Source organism: Orcinus orca, chromosome 8 (genome assembly GCF_937001465.1).
Source record: "Orcinus orca chromosome 8, mOrcOrc1.1, whole genome shotgun sequence".
NCBI lineage: Eukaryota > Metazoa > Chordata > Mammalia > Artiodactyla > Delphinidae > Orcinus > Orcinus orca.
This window is the reverse complement of record NC_064566.1, coordinates 334737-349661: the sequence shown is the minus strand read 5'-3', so window position 1 is coordinate 349661 and position 14925 is coordinate 334737. Positions and strand designations below refer to the sequence as shown.

General features: G+C 60.3%; 1 protein-coding gene and 1 long non-coding RNA gene across 24 annotated transcripts in view; one reads left to right on the top strand and one right to left on the bottom strand.

Moving 5' to 3' along the window:
• Positions 1 to 7577, bottom strand: part of PHRF1 (PHD and ring finger domains 1) — a 28195-nt gene extending 20618 nt beyond the window's left edge. For 16 of the 22 annotated variants that reach the window (XR_007478800.1, XR_007478799.1, XM_033402632.2 and 13 more), the window contains exons 1-4: positions 7236 to 7577; positions 5258 to 5338; positions 3539 to 3654; positions 3142 to 3240 (exon numbers count right to left, since the gene is read on the bottom strand). Coding sequence is in view for 20 of the 22 variants with exons in the window: in XM_033402632.2 (XP_033258523.2) it covers positions 3142 to 3240; positions 3539 to 3654; positions 5258 to 5338; positions 7236 to 7429 (490 nt within the window). In the remaining 2 variants the exon portion in view is untranslated. Of the gene's footprint in view, positions 1 to 2491; positions 3119 to 3141; positions 3241 to 3538; positions 3655 to 4112; positions 5223 to 5257; positions 5339 to 7235 lie in introns of those variants that run through there. The other 6 variants (XM_033402635.2, XM_049713546.1, XM_049713551.1 and 3 more) reach the window with 5 other exon arrangements.
• Positions 7578 to 7774: 197 nt separating this feature from the next.
• On the top strand, positions 7775 to 10184 carry LOC125965199 (uncharacterized). 2 transcript variants are annotated; one of them, XR_007478807.1, is made up of 2 exons: positions 7775 to 8835; positions 9413 to 10184. It is a non-coding gene; the product is annotated as an uncharacterized LOC125965199 (long non-coding RNA). The 2 variants fall into 2 exon arrangements; XR_007478808.1 differs by having other exon boundaries at positions 9123 to 10184.
• The last annotated feature ends 4741 nt before the right edge of the window (positions 10185 to 14925 follow it).

Genomic DNA, 14925 nt, shown 5'->3' with positions numbered 1-14925 from the left:
AGTGAGCCACGGCCCTCAGGAAAGGCCTCTCCTACAGGTCTTTCATTTTTCTTGCTTCAGGGATTAGAGAGCATAAATTCCTAACCCAGCAAGCTGGCCACAACAGTCCTGATCAATTTCTGAAAGCTTCTGAAGCTGGGGTTAGGCCAGCAGAAAAGGAAGGAGACACTTTCAGTTCACCAAGGCAGCGTCAACAGGTGCATTAGTTTTCTCTCCCCACTGAACTCCACTGAAATAACGCTACTTCACATGGACAGGAGAAGCAGGCTAGGGGTGTGGCAGGCAGGGTTCTTACACACCCCCGAGACCCCGCTGTCTCAAGGCAAAGGGAAACTAGAACATAACCAAATGAGCTCTTTAAAAGTAGTTTTCTCTGGCTGGTTGTAGAACGTTGCGGCCTATCCACTGAGGGGTGACTCCCAGGAGCTGAGTGACGACGGCCTCCCCTGGCAGCCGGCCAGAGACAGGACTGGAGCCCCATGCCCGCAGGGATCTGAAATCTGCTGACAAGCCGTGACCTTGGGGAGCACCCTGAGCCTCAGACGGGAACGGCAGCCCTGTGACCCCTTGATGTCAGTCGGGTGAGAACCAAGCAGAGGACCAGCCACCGGTGTCTGGACTACAGACCCATGGAACCACTGAGCACGCGGTTCTCAGCTGCTGTGTTCATGACAATCTGTTACAAACCAAGAGAAAACTAACAAAACTGGTGTCCACAAAATTTTGGAGAATGACTTTGCTCAGCTTCCTGCTTGGCTAAGGGCGTGGAGGCTGGAGGATCTGGTTCTTCCTCCGGAATTCCAGAAGGCTCAGGAACTGAAGGGAAGGCAGAGAGCTGGCCATCTGAGGGCCACCTGACCCCTCCGCGGTGTCCCACCCACGGAGGACGCCTTTGAAGTGCCTGAGGGGCAGCGACCACCAACGGAGAGGCGGCTAAAGACACAGGCAGGTGCCAAGACCCTGGGCCACCCGCCTCCCCACCCCGTCTCAGGGGCGGCCGGACCAGGCCCCAACCAGACGAAGGACCAGGCCAAAGGAGGTGCAGACATGGGTGCCAGCCCGGCGTGGCAGCTGGCAGCACAGCACGCCTGGGAACCCAGTGCAGGTGAGGGCACGGCTCACACGAGGAGGGCAGGACCACACTGGAAAGAGCTGGGAGCAACTGAGATGAGGCCGAGTAGGGAGGGGCTGCGAGCTGAGCAGACCAGGACGCATGTGCACCGCCTGGAGAGCGGGCTGAGGCAGCGGGTCAGAGTCCCAAGTCCTCATGTTTCGTCCTAAGACTTGAACAGATAATACCTATCTAAAGTTGAAAACTTAGCAAACAGCGACACAAGCAAATGACTTTCAGGAATCAACACTAGCGCAGGAAAAGCAAAAAGATGAGTAGAAAGAGCTGCGGAAAGAAGGGGGACGTGGCAGATACCAGGCCCGTAAGGATGCAGGTAACTCCCTTTGAAGACACTACGTTTGAGATCTCTTAAATTCTCACCAGCCAGAGATACGCTCCCTGCCTGTGAGTTTCACTGACCGGCGCGGAAAACTAGGGGTGTCTGGTGGAGTCTTACTGCCCATCAGCTATGGCCGTAGCCTCCAGGTGCCTGCCCGCCACTGGGCACCTCCTCATCACCTGCGGGCCTGCTGGGCACTGGGCTCTACGCCAGCTGTCCCTGCACGGCACTCCCCACCAGCCCATGTCCCCCATTACCCGGCTAACCCTCCTGCCCTTCAGATCACAGCTTAGATGTGTCTTTCTGGAAGCTTCTCCTCACCAGCCCAGGCCCACAGGGGCTGAGGCCTCCCCATTCCCATGATGTCCCCATAAACACATTCTTGGCATCTATCACCTGACCTAACTGCTCCTTTACACCGTTGTCTCTGCTGCTAGGCAGTTAGCTCGGGCAGAGAGCCCCGGCTGGGCTCCTGCCTGCCCTCCAGCCTGCAGCCCCCGTCCTCTGGCCTCCAGTAGAGCCTCAAACCTCTGCTCGAGGGATGAAGTGACAAAGACCTGATGTCCTCTGCCTCCAGCCTGGTCAAGGCCACATGCCTGTGCCCAAGCCCCAAGCCCATCTGCAGAAACAAGCGAAGAGCCACAACGTGACCTGCAAACTCAGCACAGAACTTCACGTGCCTGCACAGAAGTCAAAATCTAACTCTGGAAGAATATGTCACCAACACACGCGCAGTAGCAAACTCACACTGATGTGCTGTGTCAGTGCTCTTCCTTCACAAGCACTGTCCCACACGTGAGGGGTTACCTTTCTGAAACATTCTAATGTTCATAAACACAGGAGTCCAAGGACTGTGATAAAAAGACTAGGCAGATGCTTCAGGACCACACACGTCCTGAGTGGACGGCTGTTGTCAGAAGGAAAAGAGCCGTAAGTCAAGCTTCCAAAGCCCGGTGCCACATGGGGAGGGGGCTGAGCGCACCTCCCTCTGAGGGGCTGGGACAAGGCAGTCCAGCCTGGGGACCCCACAGGACACGTACCAGCCAGGATGCCCGGGAAGGCCAGGGAAGGAGGTGCCGTGAGGTCCTCAGGCGGCACTATCTCCCCGTGCAGGAGTTCAGAGGCACAAACGTCAAGTGATGTAAACATCCTGGGAATTTCTTAATAAAGTCATTCCGTGCATCTGCCAGTTCTCTCAGGGGTTCCATCAACAGCGAGAGAAGGAGCCACAGGAGGCACCGCCATCCTGCCCAGGTGGTCCCTGGGGTCAGGTGGCTCCCTGGTCAGGTGGTCCTAGGTCCCGGCAAACCTCGGCTCATGCTACCCCTGCCCTGCAGCAGGGGCTGGGGGCCTGCTCTGCCCGCAGGTCCAGTCCTGCGTTCTCCCTGGCAACGCCCTTCGCACTGCTCCCTGTTCTCAGGCATTTTAACCTCCTGCCGCCACCAAGGAAGACACCTACCCACTGTGCCATCAGCCCAACTACATCAATGCGAGCCAGCTTCCCAGCTGAAGACGAGCCCCACTGCAGGGGACTGCCAGACTGCTGTGCTAGGGAGTTTCACCCCCAGTGTTCACAGCCCCAGGTGGCCAGCGCGGTTAAGACAGCAACTTCAACAAGGCTGTTTTATAACAGCAATCCCTGTCACGAGAGAGGGGACACGCGGGGCCGCTCGAACGTCAGCGTTCTCACCAGATCCGTCTTCCAGGTGCCCCTCCTCGTCGTCGCCATCACTGTGCTCAGTGCACGTGTCGTCCTCAGAGCCCCCACTGTGGGCATCACTGCTGTCTTCTAGATGGACAGGTAAACACAGGCCCGGGGGGCAGCGTCATGGCTGAGGCAGGTTGGAAGATGCACAGAGGTGTTCAGAGGACACCTGCCCACAGGGCGCCCAGCGCTGCCCCCAGGGATGGGGGGGTGGGGCCGCATGGGGACGTGGGGAGGGAAAAGCAGCATCTTTTGCTCAATTTACATCTGTATTGATTGCATTAAAAATAAACACCAAACAATGTGCCGCTTGTGCACTTGAAAAGCAAAGCATGAACACTTGCTCCCCAGCTCCGTGTGGAGCGGCGGGAGGGCGGCTCACCAGCATCGCTGGTCAGGGCGGCAGGACGGAGTCTCGGGTGGCCATCGGGCCCCGGGCTTCGGTCCACAAGCTCGTCCAGGCTGTCGTCATCCATTGCTGGACATTGGAGTTCAGCTCTGAAAGAAACCAGGGTCAAGTAATTTCCCGCTGTCCCAAACGTTACGTAAAGCTCCCTGCCGAGAGCAATAGTCACTCTCTACACGTCACGTCCTGGTGACACGTGTCCACCCGTAGCACAGGAGATATATAATACGCTCAAAACTGTGCATACACACAAAAGAGACTGGCTCCTATCTACAGAGCCACGTTCAAAGTCAGATCCCAATTTATAACGAACCTAACTGAGCCTCAGACTGGCCACCTTCTTGTTCAGTCAGGCACCTACCACACCTCAACACTCCCCAGGTACCACGAGGCCAGGCTTGAAGGAAATGGCTTATCACAAGCTGAGGCAAAGCAGCGCTTTCAATGGGGGATGGTCACCAGAAGGCCCCGGTGCCAAGCAGGGCCCTCTCCCTGCACTCCCCTGGCACCTCCCTCTCAGCCCTGGCTGGCCAGCCCAGGCTCCACGCACCTGACTATAGCTGGGAGGCCAAGGTACCAGCTGACGTTCCTCTGACCTCGCCCCAGTGCATCCACAGGGCACCGCCAAGTCACCTGACTGCCCGGGGGCAGCACGGGGCCACAAGGAGCAGAGGTCAGGTTCTGCCTCTTGGCTGCCAAGTCCACCTGCTCTTGGGCTCCTGATCTCCAAGTGGGGATGCCTGTCGTGCCTACTCTGCAAGGCCACTGCCAGGATAACACAGAAGATCTAGACCAATGACCTCACAGACATAGTGGGACACAATTACCCTCCCACACCAGGGCCTCTGACTTTGGTCTCCAAATAAGGGCTCCTTTCCCATCAGTGCTACTCACTTCCCAAGTGACCCCGAGAGGAAACACCTCAATGACACACAGTGAGGAAACACTGCCCCCATCCAGGTGGCACAGTGTGCTTCCAACCAAGTCCAGTCTACATGGTCAAAGGAAAGGGGTCACAGGAAAGACCGGAAGGCAGAGGCACAAAGCAAGAACCAGGCGCAGGGGGTTAGGCTGACAGCAGCGTGCCCAGAAGCCAGGAAAGGCTCTCATTCCTGGATCCTACATGCAGGCTTCTCTCCCGTGGGCTGTGGGCCACACACTGTGTATGACACATGCATCACAGAAACAAGGGAACGGGCTGTCACTACCACCATTGTACAGATGCTCCCAAAGAATGATCCCCTGATGGGGCTGAGGCCAGGTTCAGACCCCAGAACGCCTCACTTCCCATACAAAGCCCGATTCTGGGACGATGCTTTCTAAAATAGTGAGGGCATGTTAATGTCATGAAACTGCCACATGATGCTTCTACTGCAAACAGGCAACTGAAATTTTTAACCCCTGAAAGCCACCACCTTTCTTCTACCTAACATGCCAAGGTTAAGAAAATCAGCAACAGTCCTACTCAACTTAAGGGTCTGCACCCCACTTCTTGGTGAGTCAGCAACACAGCAGGGACCTTCCCTGTCCTGTACCCACGTCCTGACCATGTCTTCTGCTGGAGACGCACAGACCATGGTGCCACTGTCCGTCCACCTTTCCCCTGAGCATGATGGCTGCAGCCCATTGCAGGTAAGAAGACCTATTATCCTCTGGCTATAGCTGTCATTCTGGGACACCTGCTCTCATACTTACCCTGCCCCTACTGTGTGCAGCACGGGTCCTGCCCTGGAGAAGCACAGCCTATGAAGGAGGTAAATACTCACACCCAGGAACCTACCGAGGAAAAAAATCAGAAAATGTAACCCCCCAAAGAGACGACAGAGCACAGCCAGGGACAGTTCACACGCAAAAGGTCAAAAGCACAAACAAATAACCCCTGGCCTCTCCCTTGGTGACTGAGACCTAGGCCTGCCTGCCAGGGGCAGTGGCAGGGCCTGGCTCAGAGAGCTGTAGGAGGTCAGTGCGGCCACGATGGGGTCTGGCTTGCCTGAGACACCAACTCCGGAATCAGGATGACTGACTCCCCGTGTCCCTGCACCTGTGGGGATCAGTCCCGAGAGCCCTGTGCTTCTCCATCACAGCTGCGAGGAGAACCTCCAGGCCTCCCGACAGCCCTCCCTTCCTGCATCATCGTACACAGTAACTTCTGGCAGCGCCCAGGGAAAAGAGCCGGCTAGCCTCTGAAGGTGCTTTCCAGGGCAAGTGCTGTGCGACCACGAAGGAAGAGACCACCGTTAGCAAGCCCCGGGCCCCCCCTTCCTCTGTAAGGAACCCTGCACTCAGAACACTGTGCGAGTGGGACCCTGGCTTAGCACCTACTGGCCCCACCAGCAGCCCCAGCTCAGACACGCCTGCTCAGATCCACCATCCCCACCTCTGTTCATCTGTCCCAGACCAATGGCCAGGAAGCCCTTTCTGCGGGAAAGCCCACAGCCCCCCGGCTGCTGGCCGCCTTCGGCAGCGCCCGCAGCACCGTGGTGCTCCTGCCGAGCCTTCAGATTTAAGGGAACCTGGGGAAAAATTTAAACCAGAAAGAGTATTTCCCTCTCTTTTCAAATTCAGGGACTCAAAGCACCTGCAATCCCAACCATCACTAAGGAACCAAAAGACCTTCCGGTATGGTCACCGGCAGCTATGCCAGGACCAGAACCTGACTGCCCATCACCAGGCCCTGAGCAAGCCTGCCCGGTCCAACGTCTCATACGGGGCCAACTCTCAACTTTCATTCATCGTCTGCCACAAAGGATACAAGACCTCGAAACTGTAAACTGCAACGGAAGTCAAAAAGCTAGGGCCCAGCAAGGTCTTGGCAGGGTTGAGACAGATACCAAGAGTCCATGCTGGGAGGCTGCTAAGAGAACCAAAGCCAGGCTGGCCCTGTCACGGCCTTGCCACCAGCCTAGCGCAAAAAAAGGAACCAGCTGTTGTCATTCTGACACAACATTCTTCTCCTAAGAAAAAATACTGAGTGGTCCAGGGAGAGGGAAGGTGTGCTATGTCCCAAGTCAAACCTCACTTCAGCCTCAGGTTCTGTCCAAGTGACCACTGGCCAAAATGTGGCTCACAGGCTGACTACCATCTTGCTGCTGCTGCAGAAACAAGATAAGTATATAAAAGCCAAAGTTGACAAAAATGTAAAACAATCCTTGTTATTAAAAAAAAAAACATGGGCCAGGAATCAGGGCTAGGGTTAACACAGTGCCCTGGCTCCGCACTCAGGAGCTGTGTGACGTTGGCAAGTTACTTAACCTCTCCGGGCTCCATTCTATGTATGTAAAACAGGAAGGCCAATACCTAGTCCCGAGAGACTGCTGTGACGACTACGTGAGTTAAAGAACGGGAAACCATCCCGTCAACCAAACAGGCCTGTCGAAACACTGGCGAAGCCAATGAAAGCAAAGACGACCAGGAGCTGGAAACGAGTTAGCAAACGGTCACACTTCGCTCTAGGAAGGCGCCCCCCCGGAAACCCGCCTGCAAGCCCGGGGCCTCCCAGCCTCTGCGCGAGGCCTCCCGCGCCCGCAGGCGGTCACCGCCGCCCGCCAGCCCGGGGCCAGTGCGGCGCAGGCCTCGCACCGCTGGGCAGGCCGCAGACAAAGCGCGAGGCGCCCGGGGCGGCCCTCCGGCCGGGGCGCAACAGACACCCGGGAAGCTGCGGCCCAGCACGTACCCGGAACCTCGCGCCCCGCCGGCCGCTACCGGGCGCTCGCCGCCACTGCCGCAGCCGCCGCCCAAACGAGAACCACGACTAGGCCCGAACGCCGCCGCCACAGCCGCCGCCGCCGCCGCCGCCGCCGCCGCCGCCGCCACAGCCGCCGCCGCCGCCGCCGCCGCCGCCGCGCGCTCCTCGACCCGGAAGTGCATGGAGCCGGCTTCCGGGGTCCTTCCACCCCGCCCTTGGCGGAAACCACTGGGACCAGGGAGGGGAAGAAAGGCCTGAGGTGGAAGAGAGAGCCGCTCCCTGAGCTTGGGGATCTCGAGGCTTTGGAAACACTGTTTAATGCGTTATCACAGTCCAAAGAGACAAGCTGCTTGGAAGAACTTGAGGTTTCTAAGTTCCTGCCTTTGGGCTGTTATGGGACTGCCCCTCCGTCGGGAAGCTGGCACAGTCCGACCCTCCGCCCGTCGCCCAGGGCGAATGGGAGCGGAAGCCTGGCACACCTAGGGTCCCGCCCCCAGCCAGGGTCCCGCCCCGTGCGATGGCCCCGCCCCCAACCCGGGTCCGGCTCCACGCGGCGCCCCCGCCCCGCCCTCCCGCCACCCCCCTCCCATCCCTCAGATGTCAAGCGTGAGCTGCGGAGAGCCGTGCCGGGACGGCCTGGTGGCGCTCCAGGGACGAGCAGCTTTGTGCCGTCCGTTCACTCCGACCAAACACTGATGGACCCTCTGCTCGGGCTCCGCCAGGCGCTGAGCACAGCGAGGACGATTCCCCAGTCCCGTGTCCCATCTTGTCCAGACACAATAAACAATGAACGTTGCGAATCACTGCGCCGCGTGGTGTGTGAGAAGCTGATTCGTGCTCTGATAAAAAGGGCAGAGTCCGGGGCTCCGGAGGCAGGAGGACTGGCCAGTGGTAGTTAGCGGGTGAGACGTGATAGCGGAGGGAGCAGCCGTGGGGAGAGCTCGGAGAAGCTGCCGGGACCACAGAAGGGAGGCCCGCGAAGTGGGCCCGGGCGGGGAGCGGCACGGGAGGGTCCTGAGCAGGGTGACAGGCGCTGGCTGATAGGATCCCCCGGGCGGGAGCGGGTGAACAGAATGGAGCAGCGGGGGCGGGCCCGGGGGACCAGTGGGGAGGCCTCTTTGGCCAACCCCCCTTCAGGGACCCCCGTGGTGCCGGCTGGGGTGGGGCAGCGCAGGTGCGGGAAGCGATCCGCTCCTGGTAGATTATGAAGACAGAAGCGAGGGGGGCGCGGTTGTTGAGGAGTTGGATGTGAGATGCCAGGTAAAAGGGGAAACCAGGAAGGGTTCCTGGAAGCCAGGGGAAGAAGGCGCATCCAGGAGGACGCCTGTGTGGAGCGAGGTGGGAGTCACCGGTGACCCGGAGGATAGCAGCGCTGGGGGGCGGGGCAGCTGGAGGCGGTTTAACGAGAAGGCGAGCTGAGTGACGGCCGGCGAGCACCAAGCGGGAAACAAAAGTGGAGGCAGCTGGGAAGAAGGCCACCGAGACAAGGTTGTTTTGTTTTTTCTTTTTACGAGGGGAGAAATAACCCGCGTGTTTACAGGATCCGGAAAGGACTTTGCAGAAAGGAAGAATGGATGGTGCCAGAGAGGTGAGGGACTCTGGAGGGAATCTTCTCTGTGGGCGTGTGTGTGTGTGTGTGTGTGTGTGTGTGTGTGTGTGGCGCTGGCACAGCATAGTACCTCTTGGGTGTCACCCAGGCCAGGTACCCAAATCCGGACACTTTAGCTCTCAGCGTAAGTATGGATCTTGTGACCTCGGAAGAGTTTCTCAATCCCTCTGTGCCTCGTTGGCTATAAAATAGTGATGTGGAGGGCTGGATGGGTGGGGTCCAGCATGCTAAACACCCTGCACCAGACACCTTCCCCTCCCTCTCAGCTTGGTCTCAGCCAGTGTCGGCCCTTCTGCACACACATGCCTACCTGCCAAAGACCACTAGATATGAGGACACCGCCCAGCAGAGGATCCCAAATCTGGGTGGGTGGGAGCACGCCACTAAAGCTCCTGGGAAGGAATTGGACAAGCAGCTTGGAGCCCCCTTGGAGCGGGATCAGCCCCTCCTACCCTCATCTGCAGCTGCTCTTGGGGCCTGCTGGAAGATTGTCATAATAAACACATGCAGGGCTTCCCTGGTGGCGCAGTGGTTAGGAATCCGCCTGCCAATGCAGGGGACACGGGTTCAAGCCCTGGTCTGGGAAGATCCCACATGCCGCGGAGCAACTAAGTCCATGCACCACAACTACTGAGCCCGCGTGCCACAACTACTGAAGCCTGCACGCCTAGAGGCCATGCTCCGCAACAAGAGAAGCCACCGCAATGAGAAGACCGCACACCGCAACGAAGAGTAACCCCCACTCGCCACAACTAGAGAAAGCACGCACGCAGCAACGAAGACCCAACGCAGCCAAAAACAAATAAATAAAAAAAGAGAGAGAGAGAGAAAAACCTGTACCTTGCAGCCCTCACTGGGCCCTGGTGCATGCTGGCACACCCTACTCCTGCCCCTCGCAGGCCCAGGCAGGCCCAGACACAGGATGCATGCTCCTCTCCTCGTGTGCACAGGAGGGTGGAGCTGGACAGGGAGCTCCCTTGGTTCTGTCCAGCCCAGGTCAGCCCCGTCCCCTGCCATCAGTCCTGCACAAACACACAGGGCCAGAGCCGGGGAAAGGAAACAGGCAGGGCTGTGATCCCTAACTTAGGAAGGCAGGTGTATCAGTGTCCTAGGGCAGCCACAACAAATGACCACAGACTGGGGGGCTTAAAACCACAAATTTCTTCTCTCACAGTCCAGGAGGCCAGAAGTCCAAAATCTAGGTTGACAGCTGTGCTTTCTCTGAAATCTGTAGAGGGAATCCTTTGTTTCCGCTTCTGGTTTTTGGTCCTTCAGTCTTCCGTGGCTTATGGCAGCATCACCCCAATCTCTGCCTCGGTCTTCTTATGGCCTTCCTCCCTGTGTGCCTGTACCTTTCTTAAAAGCACACTTGTCTTTGGATTTAGGACCCACTCAGATAATCCAGGATGACCTCATCAAGCTGCAAAGACCCTTTTTCCAAGTAAGGTAACATTCACAGGGTCTAGGCATTTGGATATAACATAACTTTTTGAGGTACCACCATTCAGTACACTTCAGAGGGTGATAAAGGGTGCATTTGGAACCAGCAGGACTGAGGGGGCACTGCTGGAGGTCGTTCCAGCAGGGCAAGGCAGGAACTGGGAGTCACCCTGATTTCTGGCCTGTCCCTGTCCCCGAATCCCAGACTTCTCCCCTCCAAACCTCTGCCTGTCTGCCCGCCCCAATCACGCCCAGTCCTGAAGGTGCAGGCCCTGCCCACAGGGGGCCACACCCAACACCCTGCACTTGAACTTCTATACTCAGGCTTCATGCTCCCAAGGTCCCAGGCAGGGTCAGATGTCTCCCTGGAGGCCCACACTCGGCCACCTGGGCAACACTTTTGAAGGAAGAAATGAAATGACCAAGATGGTGGGAAGGGTGCAGGAGGGGCCCACACTGGTTTTGTGGCAACTGGTGGGCTCCGGGGAGGACAAGAGTGGGGTAGTGAGCTGGGGGGCAGGAGGGCTGCAGGAGAGCAGCCAGGGTGGCTGATGCTGGGGAGGTACTGTCCCTGGGCCAAGTCGGGGGCAGAGGGGCCCTTTGTAGCTGCCTGGAGCAGGGAGAATGGGGTCCTCCAGGGAGGGCCAGGCTCTGAGGCAGGTGCCAGAGACTCTGGTTGACTTGAGGGAGGTGGGCAAACGGGAGAGTTCTTGCTTACTTTGGAGGGGACACAAAGGTCTTAAGAGGACCTTAACCCTAACCCTAACTCTCCAGACTGGATGGTGGAGAACAGGAGGGGCTCGGGCACCTCTCTGCCTGATTAGGGGTCCGGATGACCCATGATTCTGCCTCAGGGAGGCTGCGAGGGGAGTGTGAAGAGAAGGGGCCAGGGCCACGACTCCCCTGGCTGCCACCTTGGGGCTACACCAGAAATGGATGACTCCAGGTCTGAAACGCTCCGTTCCCTTGGTTTCTACAATTTTCAATGCCCGGACAGGACAGGTCAGAGGACGGGGGCAAGCTGCCGAGGGCCCTGCGCTCCGTGCCGTGGCCCCTCCGGACAGGAGTGACCAGGAGTCCCCAGGGCCGGCCCGCGGGTGTCGCGGGTCAAACCAGGCAGAAGCGGAGCCCCCTCAACGCCAGCCAGGCCGCCCCGGAGTGGGTGCAGGAGGCGCAGCCAGTAGGTGGTCGCGAGGGCACGGGCCGGCTTACGTGTGCCGGAGCCCGGCCTTCCCGGGGAGGGGCCCGGCTCGCGCGGGCCGGGGGTGCTGAAGCGCCCGGGCTGTTCCACCGCCGGGGCCGGCGTGGGTAGCGCCTCGGGTCGTACCAACCGCACCGGCCGGCGGGGGAGCTGCCCCGGGCGCCAGGCGGCGACGCGGCGCCCGCTGGCCCCGCCCGGCAGGTGGCGGCCCCGCCCAGAGGCCGACGTGCGGAGAGGAACGCGCCGGCCGCGCCCGCGAGGCGCCGCGCGACGGTGGGCGTGGCGTCCCGTCCCCGGCTCTCACACAGTGGCTGCGGCGCGGCAGGGCGGGCCCGGCTCGGCCGGCCATTGGCTGCGGGACCTGTACATTTGCATACGGGCCGGGCGCGGAGTGCGGAGCCGGCGGGGGCGCGAGGGGGCCGCGGCCGCCGCCGAAGTTGGGCAGAAAGCCGGCGACGGCCCCGTGCCGGGGTCGCAGGTGACGCGCGAGGGGTCCCAGGCCGGCGGGCGGGAGCTCGGACCGGGCAAGGGCAGCGGGATCGGACAGCCAAGTTGGAGGGGAGGGAAGGGTCGGGGGCTCGGGACGACCCTTCCGCCCGCACGGCGGTCCCTCCAGGCGCAGGGCAGCCACTGCCCACCGCACACTGCGCTGCTCCGGACCCACTGTGCGTGTGACAGCGGCTGATCTGTCTCTGGGCTGCGCGACCGCCCCGTCCCCTCTGTGACCCTGCAGGGCAGGGGACGGACACATCGGGTCAGAGGGCGCGCGCCAAGGCGGGTGGTGGGCAAAGGCGCCCCGTGGACTGGGTGTGCTTTTCTGCGACCAGCAGTGGGCTGAGGGAAAACGGGGGGCATTCAGGGAACTTCGCTGTCCTCCGCACGAGGAGGCTCAGGTTGGACCAGATGCCCTCTTGGAGGGAACTCTCTTTTCCTTGTGTGTCTCAGGGTGTCAGGATGTGCAGGGTTCCTGGGACGGCCTTCCCGATGTCGCCAAGCTTAAGGCAGTCCTGGGCAGGCACGGGTGCCGGGGTTCGAGCCTTGGACGTTGGAACAAGGACCTCCAGAACCAGCCTCTTGAGGGCTACCTCTGAGGACTTCCTTGAGGACAGTGGTGACAGATTTGACTTTTCTGTGCACTCTGCCACTTCAGCGAGACCGCTAAGGGAGGCGGGGCTCTGAAGACCCTTTTGTGGCACCCCTGACACACCCTCCCAGGGGCGGGGGCTCCTGGAGGCCCGCTTTCCTGTTAGGGATTCTTGAGTTCACCGTGAAAATCCTATGGTTGTGGAGCCGGCCCAGAGCAGCCTCTGGGCCTGCAGACGCCAGGAGGCCAGCAGCAGGCTCTGTCCCCTCTCCCAGGTGGTGGGGGCTGATGGCTGGGGCAGCCTGGGGGGAGGTAGGCTTAGTCGGGGCCTTGTGTGGACTCGGACTCCCCTTTGGAGGGACCCTGTCCTAACTGATGGTCGATGTGGTGTGCTGAGTGTCACACCCAGCAGGCTTGGCAGGGCCAGGTTCTGCAGGTGGCAGGGAGGCTGTTGGTGGCTTTGGGGCTGAGAACCAGCAGAGCTGATTTGCTGCCACTGGGTGATGACTTACTCTGGGCAGCCGTCTGTGAACCCTGGTGTTCTCAGCCAGCCCTGGAGGGCCCTGCTGTGCGGGGCGGGGGGCAAGCAGGAACTCTGAGGCCAGTCGGGGCACCAGTGCCTTCCCCCCAACCCAGTCTGGCCCTGCGGAGCGACAGTGAGGATAGCTGCCCGGTACTCACAGCAGGCAGGGTCCTGCCCTGCCATCCACTGGTTTGATGGGAGCTGGGCCTTTCCTCACCTCAGCACATTTCACATCATTGTTTTCAAAGTACAGTTTAAAACTCAAAAGTAAACTTTTCAGCAACTCAAGGATTTGCTTAGTGATCTGAAGCACTTCTGGCAACTTTCGGGGGGTGTGGAATTTTGTTCACCTGGAACAGCCTCAGAGGAAGGTTCTGCCTGAGGACCCTCTCTGAGCTGGAGAAGAGGGCTGTCAGCATCCTCAGAGGCAGCCTCAGGCCAGGGGCAGGTCCCTGCCAGTGACTTCAGAAGGAACGGGTGTTCCCTGAAAACAGACACGGAGACCAGGGGGCTTAAGTACGCCCAGTTCTGTGTCTGCCGCCCTTTGGGGAGTGGGGAAGCCCACGACACTAGGAAGGGCATGGGCTGGTCCTCCCCTTTCCCCTGTGTGTGTAGGGTGGTCCCTGGATAGCACCTGGCCTTGCCCTCTGCTGGCCTACGTGCTCAGCTTGGGAGATGACGCCGTGCTAAGGCTCAGGGCTGGTGCCCAGCGGCCCATCCAATCCTCTGGAGCACAGGTGGGGGCTACAGGTGAAGGGAGCAGGCCCCTCAGACAGTCCCCAGTCCTCCCACCCAGGGCAAGGCCTTACTGGCCCGTGCACTCCAGGCTGCACCCTGTGTGGCCTGTGCTTGGCCCTATCTGGAGTCACAGGTCAGGCAGGCGTGTGGACAGGTGAGGGGATGTGCTGGGGGCTCCACAGAGGAAGCCAGGGCCAGATCCCTTTTGCCACCAGGCCCGTGCAGCCACTCCCATCCCTGCTGCAGCTCAGGCAGGAAGTACCGGCTCCTGGTTACTCCCATAAGCTGTGCGCTTGGTGGTTTCCTTGTTCCTTGCACTCAGGACTTCACGTCCCCTACTGTCGGCCCCAAAGGAAGTGGGGAATGCCAGGCCCGGCTCAGGGGCCACCCCAGAAGAAGGCTGAGTCCATCCCAAAGTTGCCCGCCCCCAAACTAAGCACGAAGACCCCTGTGATCTAGGCTGTCCCGTCCCCTGTTCCTCAATACACGTGGCTGCACCCAAGCCTCAGAGCCCCCCAGGTTCTGACCGGCAGAGCTCTCCCATCCCAGCCACAGCTCTCTGAGCTGGGAGCCTGTGGCCCAGCCCAGGACCAGGGCTGTGATTTGGACCTCGCCCTGCCCCAATTTCAAGGCTGCAGGCATGCAGCTGAGGCTTCATGCCCACCTGGGGAGTGGAGGTGGGAGGCACACCCTCCAGGGGCCAGCAAAGCTCCCTGGGCCTCGCAGACCCAGGAGTCCCCACAAGCTCTGAGACTCAGGAAACCTGATGGACGGGTCTGGCGTGTCCTTGAGTCCTCATATCCAGGAGCCACCCCAGAGCGGGCAGCGACCCAGGTCAGTGCTGAGGCTGCTTCAGGCGCCCGCCGCCGCCGCCGCCGCCGCCGCCGCCGCCGCCGCCGCCGCCGCCGCCGCCGCCGCCGCCGCCGCCGCCGCCGCCGCCGCCGCCGCCGCCGCCGCCCCCCCGCACAGCAACAGGGAAGGGCCACCCCCCCAGGGGGTGGGTGGACACAGCAGCCTGAAATGTGAGCCCCTGGGAGCTCCGGCTTTAGACCAACTGATGACTGGTCCCTGGGAAACCCCCAT